The sequence below is a fragment of the Anomaloglossus baeobatrachus genome, chromosome 10 (genome assembly GCF_048569485.1).
Source record: "Anomaloglossus baeobatrachus isolate aAnoBae1 chromosome 10, aAnoBae1.hap1, whole genome shotgun sequence".
Taxonomy (NCBI): domain Eukaryota; kingdom Metazoa; phylum Chordata; class Amphibia; order Anura; family Aromobatidae; genus Anomaloglossus; species Anomaloglossus baeobatrachus.
The window spans coordinates 42,322,431-42,338,515 of record NC_134362.1 but is presented as its reverse complement, the minus strand read 5'-3'; the positions used below and the strand labels follow the sequence as shown (position 1 = coordinate 42,338,515).

Here is a 16,085-nt window from a genome sequence, read left to right as displayed (position 1 = left end):
CACTGTCAAGAGGCACATTGGAGTTTGGCGCTGACGAGCCTGAGCCACCAGGGACAGGGTTCTGATAGTAAAGGTTTTTTTTTAATAAATGAATTCATTATTATTTTTGTAACACAATAGAGCCAATATATTTCAGACATTACTAAAAATCCATCTGCATGGCGTTTCGATTAAGGAGTGTTACCGGCTGGGACATTTGTGGCTTTTCCATTTGTGATGTGATTTTCAGAGCTCCTTTAGAAAGAATGAAGAGCGCTGCGTCTGCTTTGCCCCATTTCTGTTATGGAGGCTGGAGTCACACTCGAGAGTGACTCGCATCGTATCACCCGGTACGACCGCACACTCTCCTAACTGCAACCAGTCAGCTGCATAGAAATACATGCAGCTGAACCATTCTTATCCGGAGGGTGTGCGGATGTGCCGGGTGATGTGATGTCAGTCACTCGCAAGTGTGACTCCGGCTTGAGAGTGTGTAAAGAGGCCACAAAAAGATTTGAAATAACTCTGGGTCACGTCTATCTAGCATTTGTGTGTTATCCTGTCACTATGCTATAAATGTTTCATAGGAGACAGCTCCTTTAAAAAACAAAAACAGACAAAGCCGGGAAGATCCCCAAAATATATTTAGTTTATGTTTTTATTTTAGCGTTCCTTTCAGCGATCTGATCTGTGATATACCGGGGGATGGACACTAATTAGCTCTGTTCCATGAAAATCATATTTTTTTTACTGTTACTGTCCTGGCACCAGCACCGGTATCTGCTCCTTTTCTATTATTGCTGCCGGGTTTTCCATGTAAACTAGAAAACTCATTTTACATCATTGTTTAAAGCTTGCAATTACAACTATGTGCTGTCAGTGTATTGAATGAGCTTTGCATTCAGTGGCCATGTGTATTTCTAGAGTTTTCCTCCCCGTCCATTTCTCACATCTGGTGAATCATCTCTTCAGCAGATTCCTGCTTGCTTATCATATATCTGCATTTACTTTGTGGCTCAGACCTGTGGTTAACCATTTGTTTGCAGCAAGCATAATAAACTCTGAAGCTGTTCACACTACAACCCTGCTCCAACAATCTGTAAGTAACCGATTTTCTTGTATACACATACCCATGGCTCTGTGTCTTCTGGTTTATCTTTCTCCGCTTGTCTACCTGCCATCCTGCTCGCCCTACTTTACTGAACCACGTGCTATCTGGCAAGTCCTGCCATCGGCTTGGTTCTATGTTGCTCCCCCAAATTTATCTACTTAAGGGGGCTTTACACGCTACGACATCGCTAATGCGGAGTCGTTGGGGTCACGGATTTTGTGACGCACATCCGGCCGCATTAGCAATGTTGTTGCGTGTGACACCGATGAGCGATTTTGCATCGTCGCAAAAACGTGCAAAATCGCTCATCGGTGACATGGGGGTCCATTCTCGATTATCGTTACTGTAGCAGTAACGAAGTTGTTCGTCGCTCCTGCGGCAGCACACATCGCTATGTGTGACGCCGCAGGAACGAGGAAGCTCTCCTTACCTGCCTCCCGGCCGCTATGCGAAGGGAAGGAGGTGGGCGGGATGTTACGTCCCGCTCATCTCCGCCCCTCTGCTGCTATTGGGCGGCGGTTCAGTGACGCAGCTGTGACGTCGCTGTGACGCTGAACGAACCGCCCCCTTAGAAAGGAGGCGGTTCGCCGGTCACAGCGACGTCGCCGGGCAGGTAAGTATGTGTGACGGGTCTGGGCGATGTTGTGCAACACGGGCAGCGATTTGCCCGTGTCGCACAACCGATGGGGGTGGGTGCCCACGCTAGCGATATTGGGACCGATATCGCAGCGTGTAAAGTAGCCTTTACTCACCAACTAGAACTCTTTAGTAACAGTCTCTTGAACAGACACCACCGGCCTCCATCCAAAATAGGCCCAGTTTGCACCCTTCTAAACCCAGTAATGACTGAACCATCCAACCACTGGACACATTTTGGGATCCTTTACAGTAAGCATAAGGTAACTTACTTTTCATGACCCATTTTAACGCCTTCTCAACTTTCACTCCTTTACAGCCATTTTTGGAAGGAACACAATCCACAAGCTCTGTAAGAAAAAAGTAAGTAAGAAAATGTGAATGCAGAAGTAAAGTTACGAGGAGGAAAATTACAAAGAAGACATTCAGCATGACGGCAGAAATATTTATTTTAACATATTAAAGACCAGCCTAACCTTTGACAAGGGATGTTTTACATCAACATATTTGAAGAGGTATAACTTTATCTGTCATCAAATCAGGGTTTTTTTGCAGAACAATGTGGGTTATATTAAGAGATATTCGGGACTTTGTTTTTTTGTTTTTTTTTCCAATGAGGCTAAGAACTTACCCACGAGTTGTTGATCACTACCTGCCTGCTCCGTCCTGCAGCGATCTCTCCCGACTCAGGCCAAGTTTACTTGAATACCAAATTTATATAGTTTAAGTTTTAGTAATGCAACCATGTGTTACAGAAGGAAACTATGAGAACTTTACGTTTTACATTTTTCTTTCGATGTAACCATGAGGGTGCTTGTTTATTTTATTTTTTTTCTACCATTTAGAAATGGTACAAAAATTATTGTAAATTTCTTAAAAAAATTTCTTATGGGTAAAAATTGCCATTTTTATTTTTAATCATGCTGCAGCCAGTTTCTGATATTTTTTTCCCTTTTTATACCCTTTTTCCATTTATTAAAATAGACATTTGAAAGCTATTTTTTTTTTTTTTGGAGGAATTGTGAAACATCATTTATTTTGTTTTTCATAAAATGTATTTGAAAATCGGATAAATATTCCAAATGCCCTAAAATACTGAAAAAAACACTCAATTCCATTAAGGTATTTGGTTTTCACAACATTTCGGGTGCGGTAGAAATGATCTGGCATTGTCATTCTCCAGGTCAAAATGATTAAACATATATATATATATATATATATATATATATATATATATATATATATATATATATATATATATATATATATATATATAATATTTTTTTTTTTTAAATTATTATTTTAGTTGTTAAAAGAATACAGACATTTTTAAAACATTAATATAGACTTTAAGGAAGGAGGAAAAGCAACACTTCATTGAAGAACAATTGCAGTATATTTATTGCGCAAAATACAGCACAATTACAGCATGGATGGGGAGGGGGGAGTGCAGGAACGCCGGCGTTCCTGTACTGCCCTATTCCCATCCATGCTGTAATTGTGCTGTATTTTGCGCAATAAATATACTGCAATTGTTCTTCAGTGAAGTGACGCTTTTCCTCCTTCCTTAAAGTTTCTATTGGATTCCTATATTCTGGCAGAGCACCACTGGAACAGGCTGGAGATCCGGGATCCACTTGAACCATATGCTTGTAAGTACACACCTGAGCCTGCAGTGCCTAGCCATCCTTTCAACTTTTTCTAAAGCATTAATATGGTTTGTGATATTTCCTGAGATCTTTTTCATTTCCCATCATTGGACGTGTATAGTTGCCCTCCTTTTCCCTCTTTGTCACATGATGTTTTGCTCTAAACTCACTGAGTGCCATTAGACGCTATTCAGACCTCACACTCTGACACCAGTTTCTCTCGGGCATCGACCAGCTGTGTGCTCATTAGTGATCGGGTTAGCAGGAGTTAGTTTCTGCTAGCCTGCTGATTACCTTTTTGATCAAATTTTGCAGGAGGCCTATCACAGAAACTCCATTTTAAGATGGAGGAATTTGTCTTCCTATGCCGACTACAGCTTTCTGCGTGTTGCTTGGTGTGCAGTGGAATTCCTCCTGTCATCTGGTTATTTCCTCCCTGCTATAGTTTTCTGCCTTATCACTTGTTGTCTGATTACTCCCTGTGAGCGTGCTATGGGATGGAGTTTTGGTTTACAATGTTTGGCTATCACCATTGGTGTTTACACGCTCCTGTACAGGCTCCTCCTTCCCCCCAGGCTAGTAGTAGATCAGGGCTGGTCAGGAGCATGGGTAGGAAGGCGGCCCAGGCATTGTCACCATCAGACATATCTCTGGGTTCATGGACAGCTAGGGCCCCCCTTGCCTGAGGGCCAGTCTAGGAGCCCTGGTCTCCTGTTATCCCCTTCTCATCAGATCATTCCATTCCTCTGCTTCCAATATGTCTGCAACAGTGATAAATCTAAACCTTGACTTCACAGTCTTTTACGTGTAGCAGTATAGGAAAGACAGGAGCGTTGTCCCAAGGAAGGATGGTTACTTACGCTGAATTGATAAGTTTACTGGATGTCCAAGGATTGCCCACTGTGCCTCAATATTTCCAACAGTTGAAAAAGCCCAACAGGAACCACATTTAGTGCCCTGGAGAATAAATGTAAAGCACAGTGTATTATATGTGTTATATTACACATTATCTGGGTTGCCAACCATCCACAAATTCCAGGAAGTCTGCATAAATAAGCCGGTTGTATTTCTAAGATATTAGTGGCCATCAGGATTCCATATTGGCAGTCTGTCTTTAAGGAACCCTTTAAGATATTAGACAGTAACAGCTTATTTTTCTGTAATTTTCCCAAACACCAGGAGTCATAGCTCTTTTATCAATGTTTAGTGAGAAAGTCATATTTATAGTATCACCCAGTACCACATAGCTCTTTTATCAATGTTAGTGAGAATGTACATGTTTATTGTATGGTAAAACATTTGGTACCAGTAGCCTATGGCATGTCTCATTCGGTGACGTATTTGTCCGGTGTAGATTGACATCTAAAGAGTTGGCCACACAGAAGAGGGATACTATATTGGAAAATTATAACCAGTTAGACTTTATGTAGCACTTGGTTACGCAAGCTTTTCTTTTTACGTGAGATATAAACTGGTGAAGATTTCAGCAAAGTCAGAAGCCTGTTAACCTGTGGACTAAAAGTGGACACCCGTGACACCACAGTGTGGATCCCAGGAGTTTCTCTGTCTTCGCAATTTTTCCTTCTCACAGCTGATGTTCCCGGACAGATGATGTGTGTTACTCCTTGCAAAGTTTTTCTATGTAGTGTGCAATGTAAGTACTTTACCTTTTGTGATTTATGCAAAATTATACGCAATATCACACTATTTCCTATTTTTTGTAATCATTGGCCACAATACTACAAGGGTGGGCAGAATACTACAGGGATGGCCACAATACTACAAGGGTGGGCAGAATACTACAGGGATGGCCACAATACTACAAGGGTGGGCAGAATACTACAGGGGTGGCCACAATACTACAGGGATGGGCAGAATACTACAGGTATGGCAGAATACTACAGGGATGGGCAGAATACTACAGGGATGGCCACAATACTACAGGGATGGCCACAATACTACAGGGATGGCCACAATACTACAGGGATGGCCACAATACTACAAGGGTGGGCAGAATACTACAGGGATGGCCACAATACGACAGGGATGGGCAGAATACTACAGGGATGGCCACAATACTACAAGGGCGGGCAGAATACTACAGGGATGGCCACAATACTACAGGGATGGGCAGAATACTACAGGGATGGGCAGAATACTACAGGGATGGCCACAATACTACAGGGATGGCCACAATACTACAGGGATGGGCAGAATACTACAAGGATGGCCACAATACTACAGGGATGGCCACAATACTACAAGGATGGGCAGAATATTACAGGGATGGCCACAATACTACAAGGGTGGGCAGAATACTACAGGGATGGCCACAATACTACAGGGATGGGCAGAATACTACAGGGATGGGCAGAATACTACAGGGATGGGCAAAATACTACAGGGATGGCCACAATACTACAGGGATGGGCTGAATACTACAGGGATGGGCTGAATACTACAGGGATGGCCACAATACTACGGGAATTGGCAAAATACTACAGAGCACAATACTACAAGGATGAGCACAATACTACAAGGATTGGAACAATATTACTGGGCACAATACTACAGGGCACAAGGATGGGCACTATACTACTGGGCACAATACCACAAGGATGAGCACCTTACTACAGGGCACACGGATGGGCACAATACTACAAGATTTTGGCTAAGATTACTATATGATGCTGCTAATTGTAAAACAATTACAAGAAGGTGATAAAATGTAAAAAAAAAAAATCCTAAAGCATGAGTTTTTTTATTTACATTAAAAATGCTTTTCTGTATATAAACTTAACAAAAAAAGTGCACGTTTGTTATAATAAACAAGCGAAAAATGTTTACAAAAGTGATCCAAGATGTATAGAAAAAAAAACATGGGTTCATTAAAAATGTTCACTTTGTCCTGCAAATAATGCGGCCCCCCTCATTTTTTTTTCTATATGCGGCCCATACACCCAGCTGAGTTTGAGACCCCTGATCTAACCCCTAAAATCAATCTTTAATATTTTAAATAGTCTGTACTTTATAAACTTTTGATCTTATTTGATAGATAAAGTATTAAATGGACAACTTGCAAATCACTTTGATCAAAAATTGTGTTGCCTTTCCTCTAAAATAAATAATTTTCTGTTGTTAAGTTCTTGAAGAGGACATGTCACCCGGTCATACAATAGCCAGTTCTTTCTTTCATGTTATTCACGCTGCTCCAGTGAATACTCTGGGTTTTTTTGTTTGCTTTTTTTTATAATCTGCCATCTGGTTCCACGAACATAGGTCTTTTTATTTAAGGATAATGGAGTGGAGCCTAAAGACACGCCCCTGAGGATCCTGTAGGCAACACCCCTTTTGATAAAGCCATCAAAAATTCACACTAAATAAAGACTCCATACTTCTGGAACCACATGGTAGATTTAAAAAAAAACAAACTGGTTCCTCAAGGGTCAGTTAGAATAAAATTAGAACACAAAATGGCCATTTTTGACCTCTTCTGTAAGTGTAATCCATCCCTAGCAGCAGAGATGCTAATACAGATTATAGAAGACAGGTGATGGACGTTGTCTCGCTCTCCAGTTTGCCAAACTGCATACCGGTGTACTGTCAGCTGGTTGTTGAAATGTGTTCCTAGACCTAAAATGTTTTCTGAAACCTTCAAAAGAAAGTTTGTAGATGCCTATGCTAGGAGGGATTCAGCGTTCACTGCAGGGGCGGACATATCATTGGTGCAACCTGTGCAGCTGCACAGGGGCCCAAGGGGTTGGCCCATTTCTACTTCCAAAGGAAGTGGAATTGTGAATTTTGATGAGTGATTGGACTGAAAAGGGCCCATTTACTGTTCTTGCACAGGGGCCCTTTTCTGTCTGTGTTCGCCAGTGGTTCACTGTCCAAATGGTTTAAGGCAAGGAACTGCAAAAAATACGGTTTAGCTATAAACAGAAGTTTTCATTAAAACAATGTCAGATAGTAAAAATAGTCCAAACTAATGGTAACAGGTTTTCACGCAGAGGAATATCTCTGTACATTCTCTATTGGAAAATAATGGCCTCCAGTAACCAGGGCAATGACATGGACCTCTGTATGGTTCATGCAGAACCCTGTGGTTCACGGACACTTTCAATCTCTGGATACCATTCTCAGACATATTTATCTTCTTGGCCGCACAATCAGTATTAGGAAGAGAGACTTTTCCAACATGGTGTGGACTCCTATCATGGTGAGGGTTTCAAGAGAATTTGTCAATGTGATCTACCCTCCTAAGTCATCTATACGGGCCTGTAGGTCATAGAAAGTTGACTAAAATTATACCTTCATATCTGCAATCCAATGACTTTTTAACAGAGAAATCCACATTTTTCTTAATATGTAAATTAGCTGTTAAGATCTATAGGGTGGACACAAGTGTCCCTGACAATGTGCCTACAGAGCTTAATTTGAATAAAAGTGGGTGTCACCAGAGTGAGACATGTAATGACCAACAGACTGCTCTCCTGATCTCACTGCAGAGTTGTGAGTGGCTACAGCTCACACAGTACAGCCGAGCTAAACTGTGTCTCATTACAAACACATTTGCAGTTGTCTTCTCACAGTTCTGCTGTACTGCCCTTACCTCACACTGGCCACCTGTGAGATGGAAGGTGAGCACTATGAGAGGACAACTGCAGCTGCAAATGTGTTTGTAATGAGACAAAGTTTAGCTCTGCAATAAACTCCCTGAGAAGGAGAAGTGACTGCACACCAGACTTACACACATACAGACGCAAATGGTACTACATCCTATCTATTCAGTACTAGGGGCTAGAGTCTGTCAAAACAAAAAAAGTTAAAACTTGGTGAATCCTCGTTATGGCTGAGCCATCCAGTTCTTCCCACCTATTTGTTTTCAATCTATCTCTGCCCTGCTCTTGTTACAGGAGACAGATGGAAAGCAGTAAATAGGAAAGTGCACTGAACTGTTCGACTTTTTGTACTTCAATGTTAGGATTGTATTCATATCTTACCTGACTTTTGGCCTGTGAAATGACTCCTGCCTTGCGCCAGTCACAAGATCCTTTAACTGAAGCAGCCTCCACCTTCAGTGGTTTCACATTATTTGGAGGAACATCATCAACATCAGTCAAGAAATTTCTTGTGAACTCTTCATCTATACACACAAAGACAATTTTAGTAAAAACAGGAAAGTCTTAAAGCAGATCTGTCATCAGAATTCATAATACAATCTGTATACATTACAAGATATAACCCTAAATGGGGCTTTACACGCAGCGATATCGCTAACGATATGTCATTGGGGTCACGGAATTCGTGACGCACATCCGGCATCATTAGCGACGTCGTTGTGTGTGACACGTATGAGCGACCGCTAACGAGCAAAAATACTCCCCTAATTGTTGATGGTTGACACGTCGTTCATTTCCCAAATGTCGTTGCTGGTGCAGGACGCAGGTTGTTCGTCATTCCTGAGGCAGCACACATCGCTACGTGTGACACCCCGGAAACGATGAGCAACAGCGTTCCTGCGTCCTCCGGCAACGAGGTGGGCGTGTCATTAATGCGGCTGCTCTCCGCCCCTCTGCTTCTATTGGTGGCCCGTAGTGTGACGTCGCTATGACGCGGCACGAACCTCCCCCTTCAAAAAGAGGTTGTTCGCCACCCACAGCGGCGTCGCTAGGAAGGTAAGTATGTGTGATACTTTCAAGCGATATTGTGCGCCACGGGCAGCGATTTGCCCGTGACACAGAAACGACGGGGGCGGGTGCGATCGTTAGCGACATTGCTAGCGATTTTGCAGCGTGTAAAGCGTCCTTTAGACCTGATAAAGATGTTGTATTTGATTTGATAATTGTAAAACTGGCTAATTAATACTTTGAGAGTTTCTCAATCATCACCCCCCGGCTTGAATCACACATCCTCAGAGACCTTCCTCCCTGTTGCTGCTTAGATTTCACACTGCTTACTACAAGCTGCAGCTGTCAGTCAGGCTGGGTGGGAAGAGATTGAATACTCGTGGCCTATTTGTTCGTGCTATAGCTAGACTCATAAAATGCTTATCTTATCTGGGTGCATGACGCGTCCTACATCATGCACTCAGGCCGGCATTGAGATCCCGCGCATGCGCACTGATCTGCCCGGCTCAGGGCAGATCAAAGTGCGTTTGCGCAGGACCACGATGCCGGCCTGTGTATATGACGTAGGAAGCGTCATGCATCCAGGCTTCAGAAGAAGGAGGACAGAGATGGCTGAAAGAGGAGGCGCCGGACCCAGAGAACAGGCACACCCATCCGACCAGTCTGGACTGCACCGACCCTTAGGTGAGTATTATAAAGTGATTTTTACGTTATACACAGCAGCCTGGGCTCTTATATACAGTATTCTAGAAGGCTGTATATAAAGGGTCACTGATGGTGTCCGCAGCTTATAGGGACTAAATCTGGTGACAGGTTCCCTTTAATGAGTCAGTACCAGTCTTTTGCTGCTTATTTCTTTGTGGCTGCGGAAAAGTGATATGTACAGAACAAGAAGCATAAGTCTAACATTAGCCCAGTGTGAAAACTGCAAGATTTTTTTTTTTTTCAATAGATGTGCAAATACAAAAATAAAAAAAACATTATCAAACCGATAATATGAATACATTTAACATAAAAATCCAATTTAAACAATAGGTCGTTTTATGATGACACATTCGATTTAAGAAACGCTATGGACATGTACCGTAACAGTGGTTAATTATAATTATTAAAGAAGACCTTTTGCCATTTTAAGAATGATCACACAGGTGCATGACAAAAAAGCGGTTTGATTATTTTCATCTAATTTCCATGTATTTTGATGTGCTGAAAACAAAAAAATATTGAAAAAATCCTGGACGTCAGGATTTGCCCCAAAATGCAAAATTCTCTTCAAATTTAGTAAATTTGTCTCAATTTTTGGTATTTTTTTTTTTATTATTTTTATTTTTATTTTGCAAGCTGAACATATGGGCTCGGACATGCTCGGGCTTGTTTTATCATGATTCTCGCCTGTTCACACTTTTTCATCTCAGTTCATGTTAGCTCGTCATTATTCAACCTTGCATTACGGCTCAGCGGAAGTATGTTACGTCGCCTGACACTTTCTGTAACATTTGTGGTGAATATACAGTGATGAAGCAACAGCTGAGTATTACAGACTTTGTGAAAACAGTATACTTTGCATACTTCGAACTAAAGCTTGGAGATCAAAATAAAGCTTGGGCGCCTCATAAAGTGTGCAAACAGTGGGTTGAGAACCTCCAAAATTGGTTCAAGGGTAAGAAAAAAGCTTTCCGTTATGGGATTCCTTTGATATGGTGAGAGCAAAAGAACCATCGTGACAATTGTTACTTTTGTTCATGCGACGGGAAAGGGTATAATTCAAAATGGAAGCATTCAATTTCATACCCCAATCTTCACTCACTAATTCGTCCCATCCCCCATGGCACAGATATACCCAAGGCCCCTGCTACCTTGGAAGAGATAACTATGTCCGATGAAGGTGGAGTCATACCTGAACCAGATGAATCAAGTTCTGACTTTGAAGATGATACAAGACCAAAATTGTTTTCCCAGGAGGAGATGGATGAAATTTGGTAAGAGACTTGAATCTACCCAAATATGCCGCTGAGTTACAGGAATTTATTGTTGCCAGGAGGGTCTTTTTCATGGTTCAGACATCATGAAAAGGATGCCCAGGAAGACAAGTTGGGTTATTACATCGATGTCGAAGGTTTGATGGGTTAATTCAAAATCCAATATCATTCGGCGCAACGGCGTATTTTTATAGATTCTTCAAAGTAAATCTCAAAGCAGTTTTACTCCACATGGGCGGTTTTTATGCTTTTAAGATTACGTGGATAATCAAAACAGCTCTTGAAAAATTTTTTATGGCTGACCTGTGTAATTGACCCCATAATTGATGTCATGCGCTGTCCGGTTCCACACACGCGCATTGCTACTACAGCGTCGGACTCTGTTCACATTGCTGAGTCCAACAGGCAGCCTGGTCTCGGTTTGTGCTCAGCTCGGCTGGGCATTGGCTGAGTTGTTTCACTGCTTCCAGCCTTTCAGGGGTTATTCTTTTTTGGAGCAGTGTTTAAGGCAGTTATGTGGGGGGTAGGAGGAATACAGCAGAGCTGAGTGTGAATACAAACACTTCCAACTTTCATCTCATGGCAGTTAGTGTGGGGGTAAGGGTAGTAGAGCAGAGCTTATTACTATTCTGTGCAGAATACATGCAGGGGGCTGGCAGGGTAAGATGTCTACGTGGTGCAGCTCCACCCAATAGTTGATGAGTGAGTAGCATGTTCAGTACCGCAGCAGAAGCCCATGGTATAAAACTGATAGTTCATATGATTACAGTAAGTGCCCTTTACTTAGTATGAAATTTTTGTTATTGAATCACTTATTGAAGGGTTATCCTAGGGGTAAGGGGTACTTTACTAGCTAGCGATTGCTAGCGATGTCGAGAGCGTTAGCACCCGCCACCGTCGTATGGCCGATATGTGGTGATCGTTGCCGTAGCGTCACACACACATACTTGTTCAGCGACGTCGCTGTGACTGCTGAACAATCCCTCCCTCAAGGGGGAGGCGCGTTCGGCGTCACCGCTACTTCACTAAGTGGCCGTCCAATAGAAGTGGAGGGGCGGAGATGAGCGGGACGTAACATCCCGCCCACCTCCTTCCTTCCGCATTGCCGGTGGACGGAGGTAAGGAGATGTTCGTAGCTCCTGCGGTGTCACACATAGTGATATGTGCTGCCACAGGAACGAGGAACAACATCGCTACTTACCTGACAACGATTTTTTGTTATTAAACAACCTCTCCAAAACAAACGTTTTTTGTCTTTTTTGCGATCATTTTAGGTCGCTCCAGCCTGTCACACGCTGCGACGTCGCTAACGGCGCCGGATCTGCGTCACAAACACCGTGACCCCAACGACATTGCTTGAGCGATGTCGCAGCGTGTAAAGTACCCCTTACAGTTATGGCTGATTGGTTTGGATCTGACCTATATATGTCCTTTCCAAGAATGCCTCTTTATAGATTAATTTAACTAAAAATGACTCACCTGTAAGGTCGCTGAACTTGGTGACCCCATATTTTGCTGTTCCTAGGTCCTCTTCCTGTAGGCGACGAGCAGTGTTTAAATTTGCTCTAAAAACCGACAATCGATATTGATATTCTGTAGAGATATAAGAACGAGATGTACAGTTACAGAAAAGAGCTGTAATGTTCAAGAAGCCTAGATATTGTATTGTTCACATCTTATCAATATATATATATTTTGGAAAAATGTCCTGGCATATCATGTGATGTGTCTCCATGTAAACACCACATACTGGGAAGGTATACGGTATATCTGTAGGATATATGGTCTTTACAATGAGAGTCGAGGAACGACTGCAGTGATATGTTACAGAAGTACATTGGGGAACGCTCCCGGCCAACACCCCCTTCGTGTCTATAAAAAGAGATGTCAATAGAGCCGTATCCAGAAGAGCGAAAACGACTAATAAGTGGTAGGCTATTTTGCTGTTAAAGTTAAAGAGAAGCCATTAGTAATACATTTTTTTGTTCAAGCAAAATATAAAAGTAATAATAACTTTTTATTGAAAATTATTTATATATATATATATATATATATATATATATATTGTGAGACTGTGACCGGGGTTATCTATGACGGCCGGTATGTCTCGCCCCGGTTGTGCTCACTCCATGATAGAAAGTAAATCCACTATAGGGTTAATGCTGTTTCCCTACAGGCTGAAGGAAGGGTTAAATAGAATCAGGAACAAGGGCAGGTGTGCCGGGTGTGAGGGAGTGAACAGAACTCCCTGAGTTTTCTGCTGGAGAGGCACATGTATTTGGTGGTGGACTTTTGTTTGGAGATTAAAACCGTGTGCTGTGAACCTTTATGCCTGGATCCCGTGTCTTCTGCTGCGCAGCCGACCGTGCTACCTCACATATGGTGGAGAATCGGCGAGCATGACAGCCGGTGAGGTGTAGCATCCATCCCTGGGGACCCAGTAGCACATGTCCTGGATTCGAGCGGCTATACTATAGCCCAAACCCAGCGACGCCATGGAGGAAATACTAAAGCAGCTGGCACACGCTAATGCACAGCAGCAACAGGCTAATGCAGAGCAGCAACAGACCAATGCACACCTGCTCCGGGCGTTGGAACGTCAGCAGCAATCCTTGCAAATGCAGGAACAAAAACTCCAAGAACAGATGGATCAGGCCAATGCACGTCAGCAGCAATCCTTGCAAGGGCAGGAAAAAAGGCACCAAGAACAGATGGTTCTCCTGGCCAAGTCGATCCGTGCCGGACCGGCAGCAACAACCCCGGGACCGGGTGACGACGGCAGCGTCCGGAAAGCGGTGAGACAAGCGTTGCAAAAGATGACCCCGGGGGATGATGTGGAAGCGTTCCTGGCGGTGTTTGAGCGGGTGGCCGAGCGGGAAAAGCTGCCGACCGCCCAGTGGGCTGAGGTACTGTCGCCCTATTTGACGGGGGAACCCCAAAAAGCGTACCTGGACCTCTGTACCGAGGACGCCATTGACTATGTGACCCTGAAAGCCGAAATACTGGCTCGGATGGGGGTGAATACCTATGTACGGGCTCAGCGGGTAAATCAGTGGTTCTATGAGGAAGCCAAACCCGTACGCTCCCAGGCCTATGACTTATTGCATCTTGTAAAAAAGTGGTTGTGGTAAGTAGCAGATGGGGTCAGATCAAGGAAACAAAAAAATCCTAAAACATAACATTTATTAGATATACAGATAAAAGTATCCTGCTCTGGTTCTGATTTTATGGGGGGTTGTATGTGTTTTTTATAGGGTGGAGTATTGTCCGATTGATCTATTGGCCTTTCTGTCTAATTTGGTATCTGTAATGTGTTTTGGATGATCCTGTGATTGTGTAGGCCCCTTGCACCTTTACTGAACACAAGGATTAATACCTTGTTGTCATTACTAGATGTAGGCGCAGCCTGGTTAATAAGCATATGTTTACCGGATACTTCCGGTTTTGCTTCGACTATAGGCTTTGCGTTCCAGGCTCCTGCCTATGACGTCGGCGGCGCAGGTATGGTGATGCGGCCGACGGGCATGATGGTGACGTTGTGGCTTCCGGCATAGTGCATGCTGGGACTTACGTCACGACGCTGCGGTGGACCTACCGCGCATGCGCGGCCCCTATAAGAAGCGCGGTTTTTAAATTAACCGGCGCGGCACCTGCGGCTGGGCGTTCTTCCCTGCCGGACTTTATTTGGGGTAAGCAGTTGGTCTATGAGACTACTCCTCACGTCTGTATGATCGGATAGGCAGTAAGGTATGATTTTTTTCTTCCACAGTCCGTCCTATGGGGCAATTTTGATTATATATCAGTCTGGTATGATTACTGATACGATGACTTGTACCCTGAAAAGACTCCCCTGATGATAATCCTTTGAAACGCGTCGGGAGGTACCTTGGTATGGTTTGAGCGAAGTAAAGGTATTTATGCAAGACCTACATGGGGTCACCTGACTTTGAGCCGTACCATCATATGCCCTTTTGAAAATACGGTAAGGCCGTTTTTTCTATTTGTATGGTTGCCAATTATTGTTTGATCTTGATGAAGCAACCATCCCAGCTGTTATTACTTATACAGGTTTGAGTGTGACTTACATTCATACCTCTTGTAGTGTGTGCCTTATATATATACTGTTTGGGGGCTGTTAGTTTACATTCTGCAGCCCTTGACAAACATTTTATTCTTTTATGGTGGCAGTCCACCCTTTTATCTGTATATCTAATAAATGTTATGTTTTAGGATTTTTTTGTTTCCTTGATCTGACCCCATCTGCTACTTACCATTTCTGAACAGGGGGATTTCAATAAGGTTATTGCTATTTGTGACTTTGAAGTGCCGATAAATGGCAGGTTTTCTTTCCTCTGACCTCGATACGCGACAGTGGGTGAATGAGGCCAGGGAGGTCTTTTCGGACAGAAATCTCACTCTTAAGAGATATACACCTACCTTAAACGGGGCATTCAAGGACCTCACCAAGGTCTATAAGGAAAGAATTATTTCATGGTGGGAGGTTCAGACCTTGGAGAGCTACTTGAAAGAAAAAATAGTGCCACGCCACCTTAGGATTACCCTGCAGCCGGGATTTAGATTTAAAAACGCTGATTTTCTTGCAAAATGGGAGAAAGAGGTTACTGAGAGCTCTCTTAAACTTATGAAATTATTGCTAGAGGAGGAGAAGAAAAATTTGGTGAATCTTGAGGAATCATTAAAAGAAAATATTGAGATTACCAAAAAATTCTCTGGGGAAACGGAGTTTCAGACAAAAGAATTAGCCCTTCAAGGGGTTGTTGAAAAGTTCCAGTATAAACTGAAGGAACGTAAACATAGATTCTTTATCAGGGATTTACAAGATTTTAAGGATAATAGAGTCTATGTTTACACTAATAACCGTGGGGTGAGAACGTACGACACTGATATCTCATCCACGGATGCTGAACTGTCTGATGGTGAGGGGAGCAACAACAATAGTAACTTTCGTCCGCAACAGCGCTATAAGAAACCCGGTGGCAGGGGTAGACCAGGACGTGGGTCAGCACAGGCCCCAGGAAGGGGCGGTTTTTTAGACAGCCAATACTTTTTGAGAAGCAGGAATCAGCAACATCCGCAGGCATGA

At 43.1% G+C, this 16,085-nt stretch overlaps 1 protein-coding gene across 2 annotated transcripts in view; it reads right to left on the bottom strand.

The window, feature by feature from the left end:
• The window catches only part of LOC142254492 (cathepsin W-like), a 41,839-nt gene that overhangs the window by 13,437 nt on the left and 12,317 nt on the right, over positions 1-16,085 (bottom strand). For both annotated transcript variants that reach the window (XR_012727238.1, XM_075325575.1), the window contains exons 3-6: positions 12,461-12,574; positions 8,376-8,518; positions 4,236-4,332; positions 1,999-2,076 (exon numbers count right to left, since the gene is read on the bottom strand). Coding sequence is in view for 1 of the 2 variants with exons in the window: in XM_075325575.1 (XP_075181690.1) it covers positions 1,999-2,076; positions 4,236-4,332; positions 8,376-8,518; positions 12,461-12,574 (432 nt within the window). In the remaining variant the exon portion in view is untranslated. The remainder of the gene's footprint in view (positions 1-1,998; positions 2,077-4,235; positions 4,333-8,375; positions 8,519-12,460; positions 12,575-16,085) is intronic.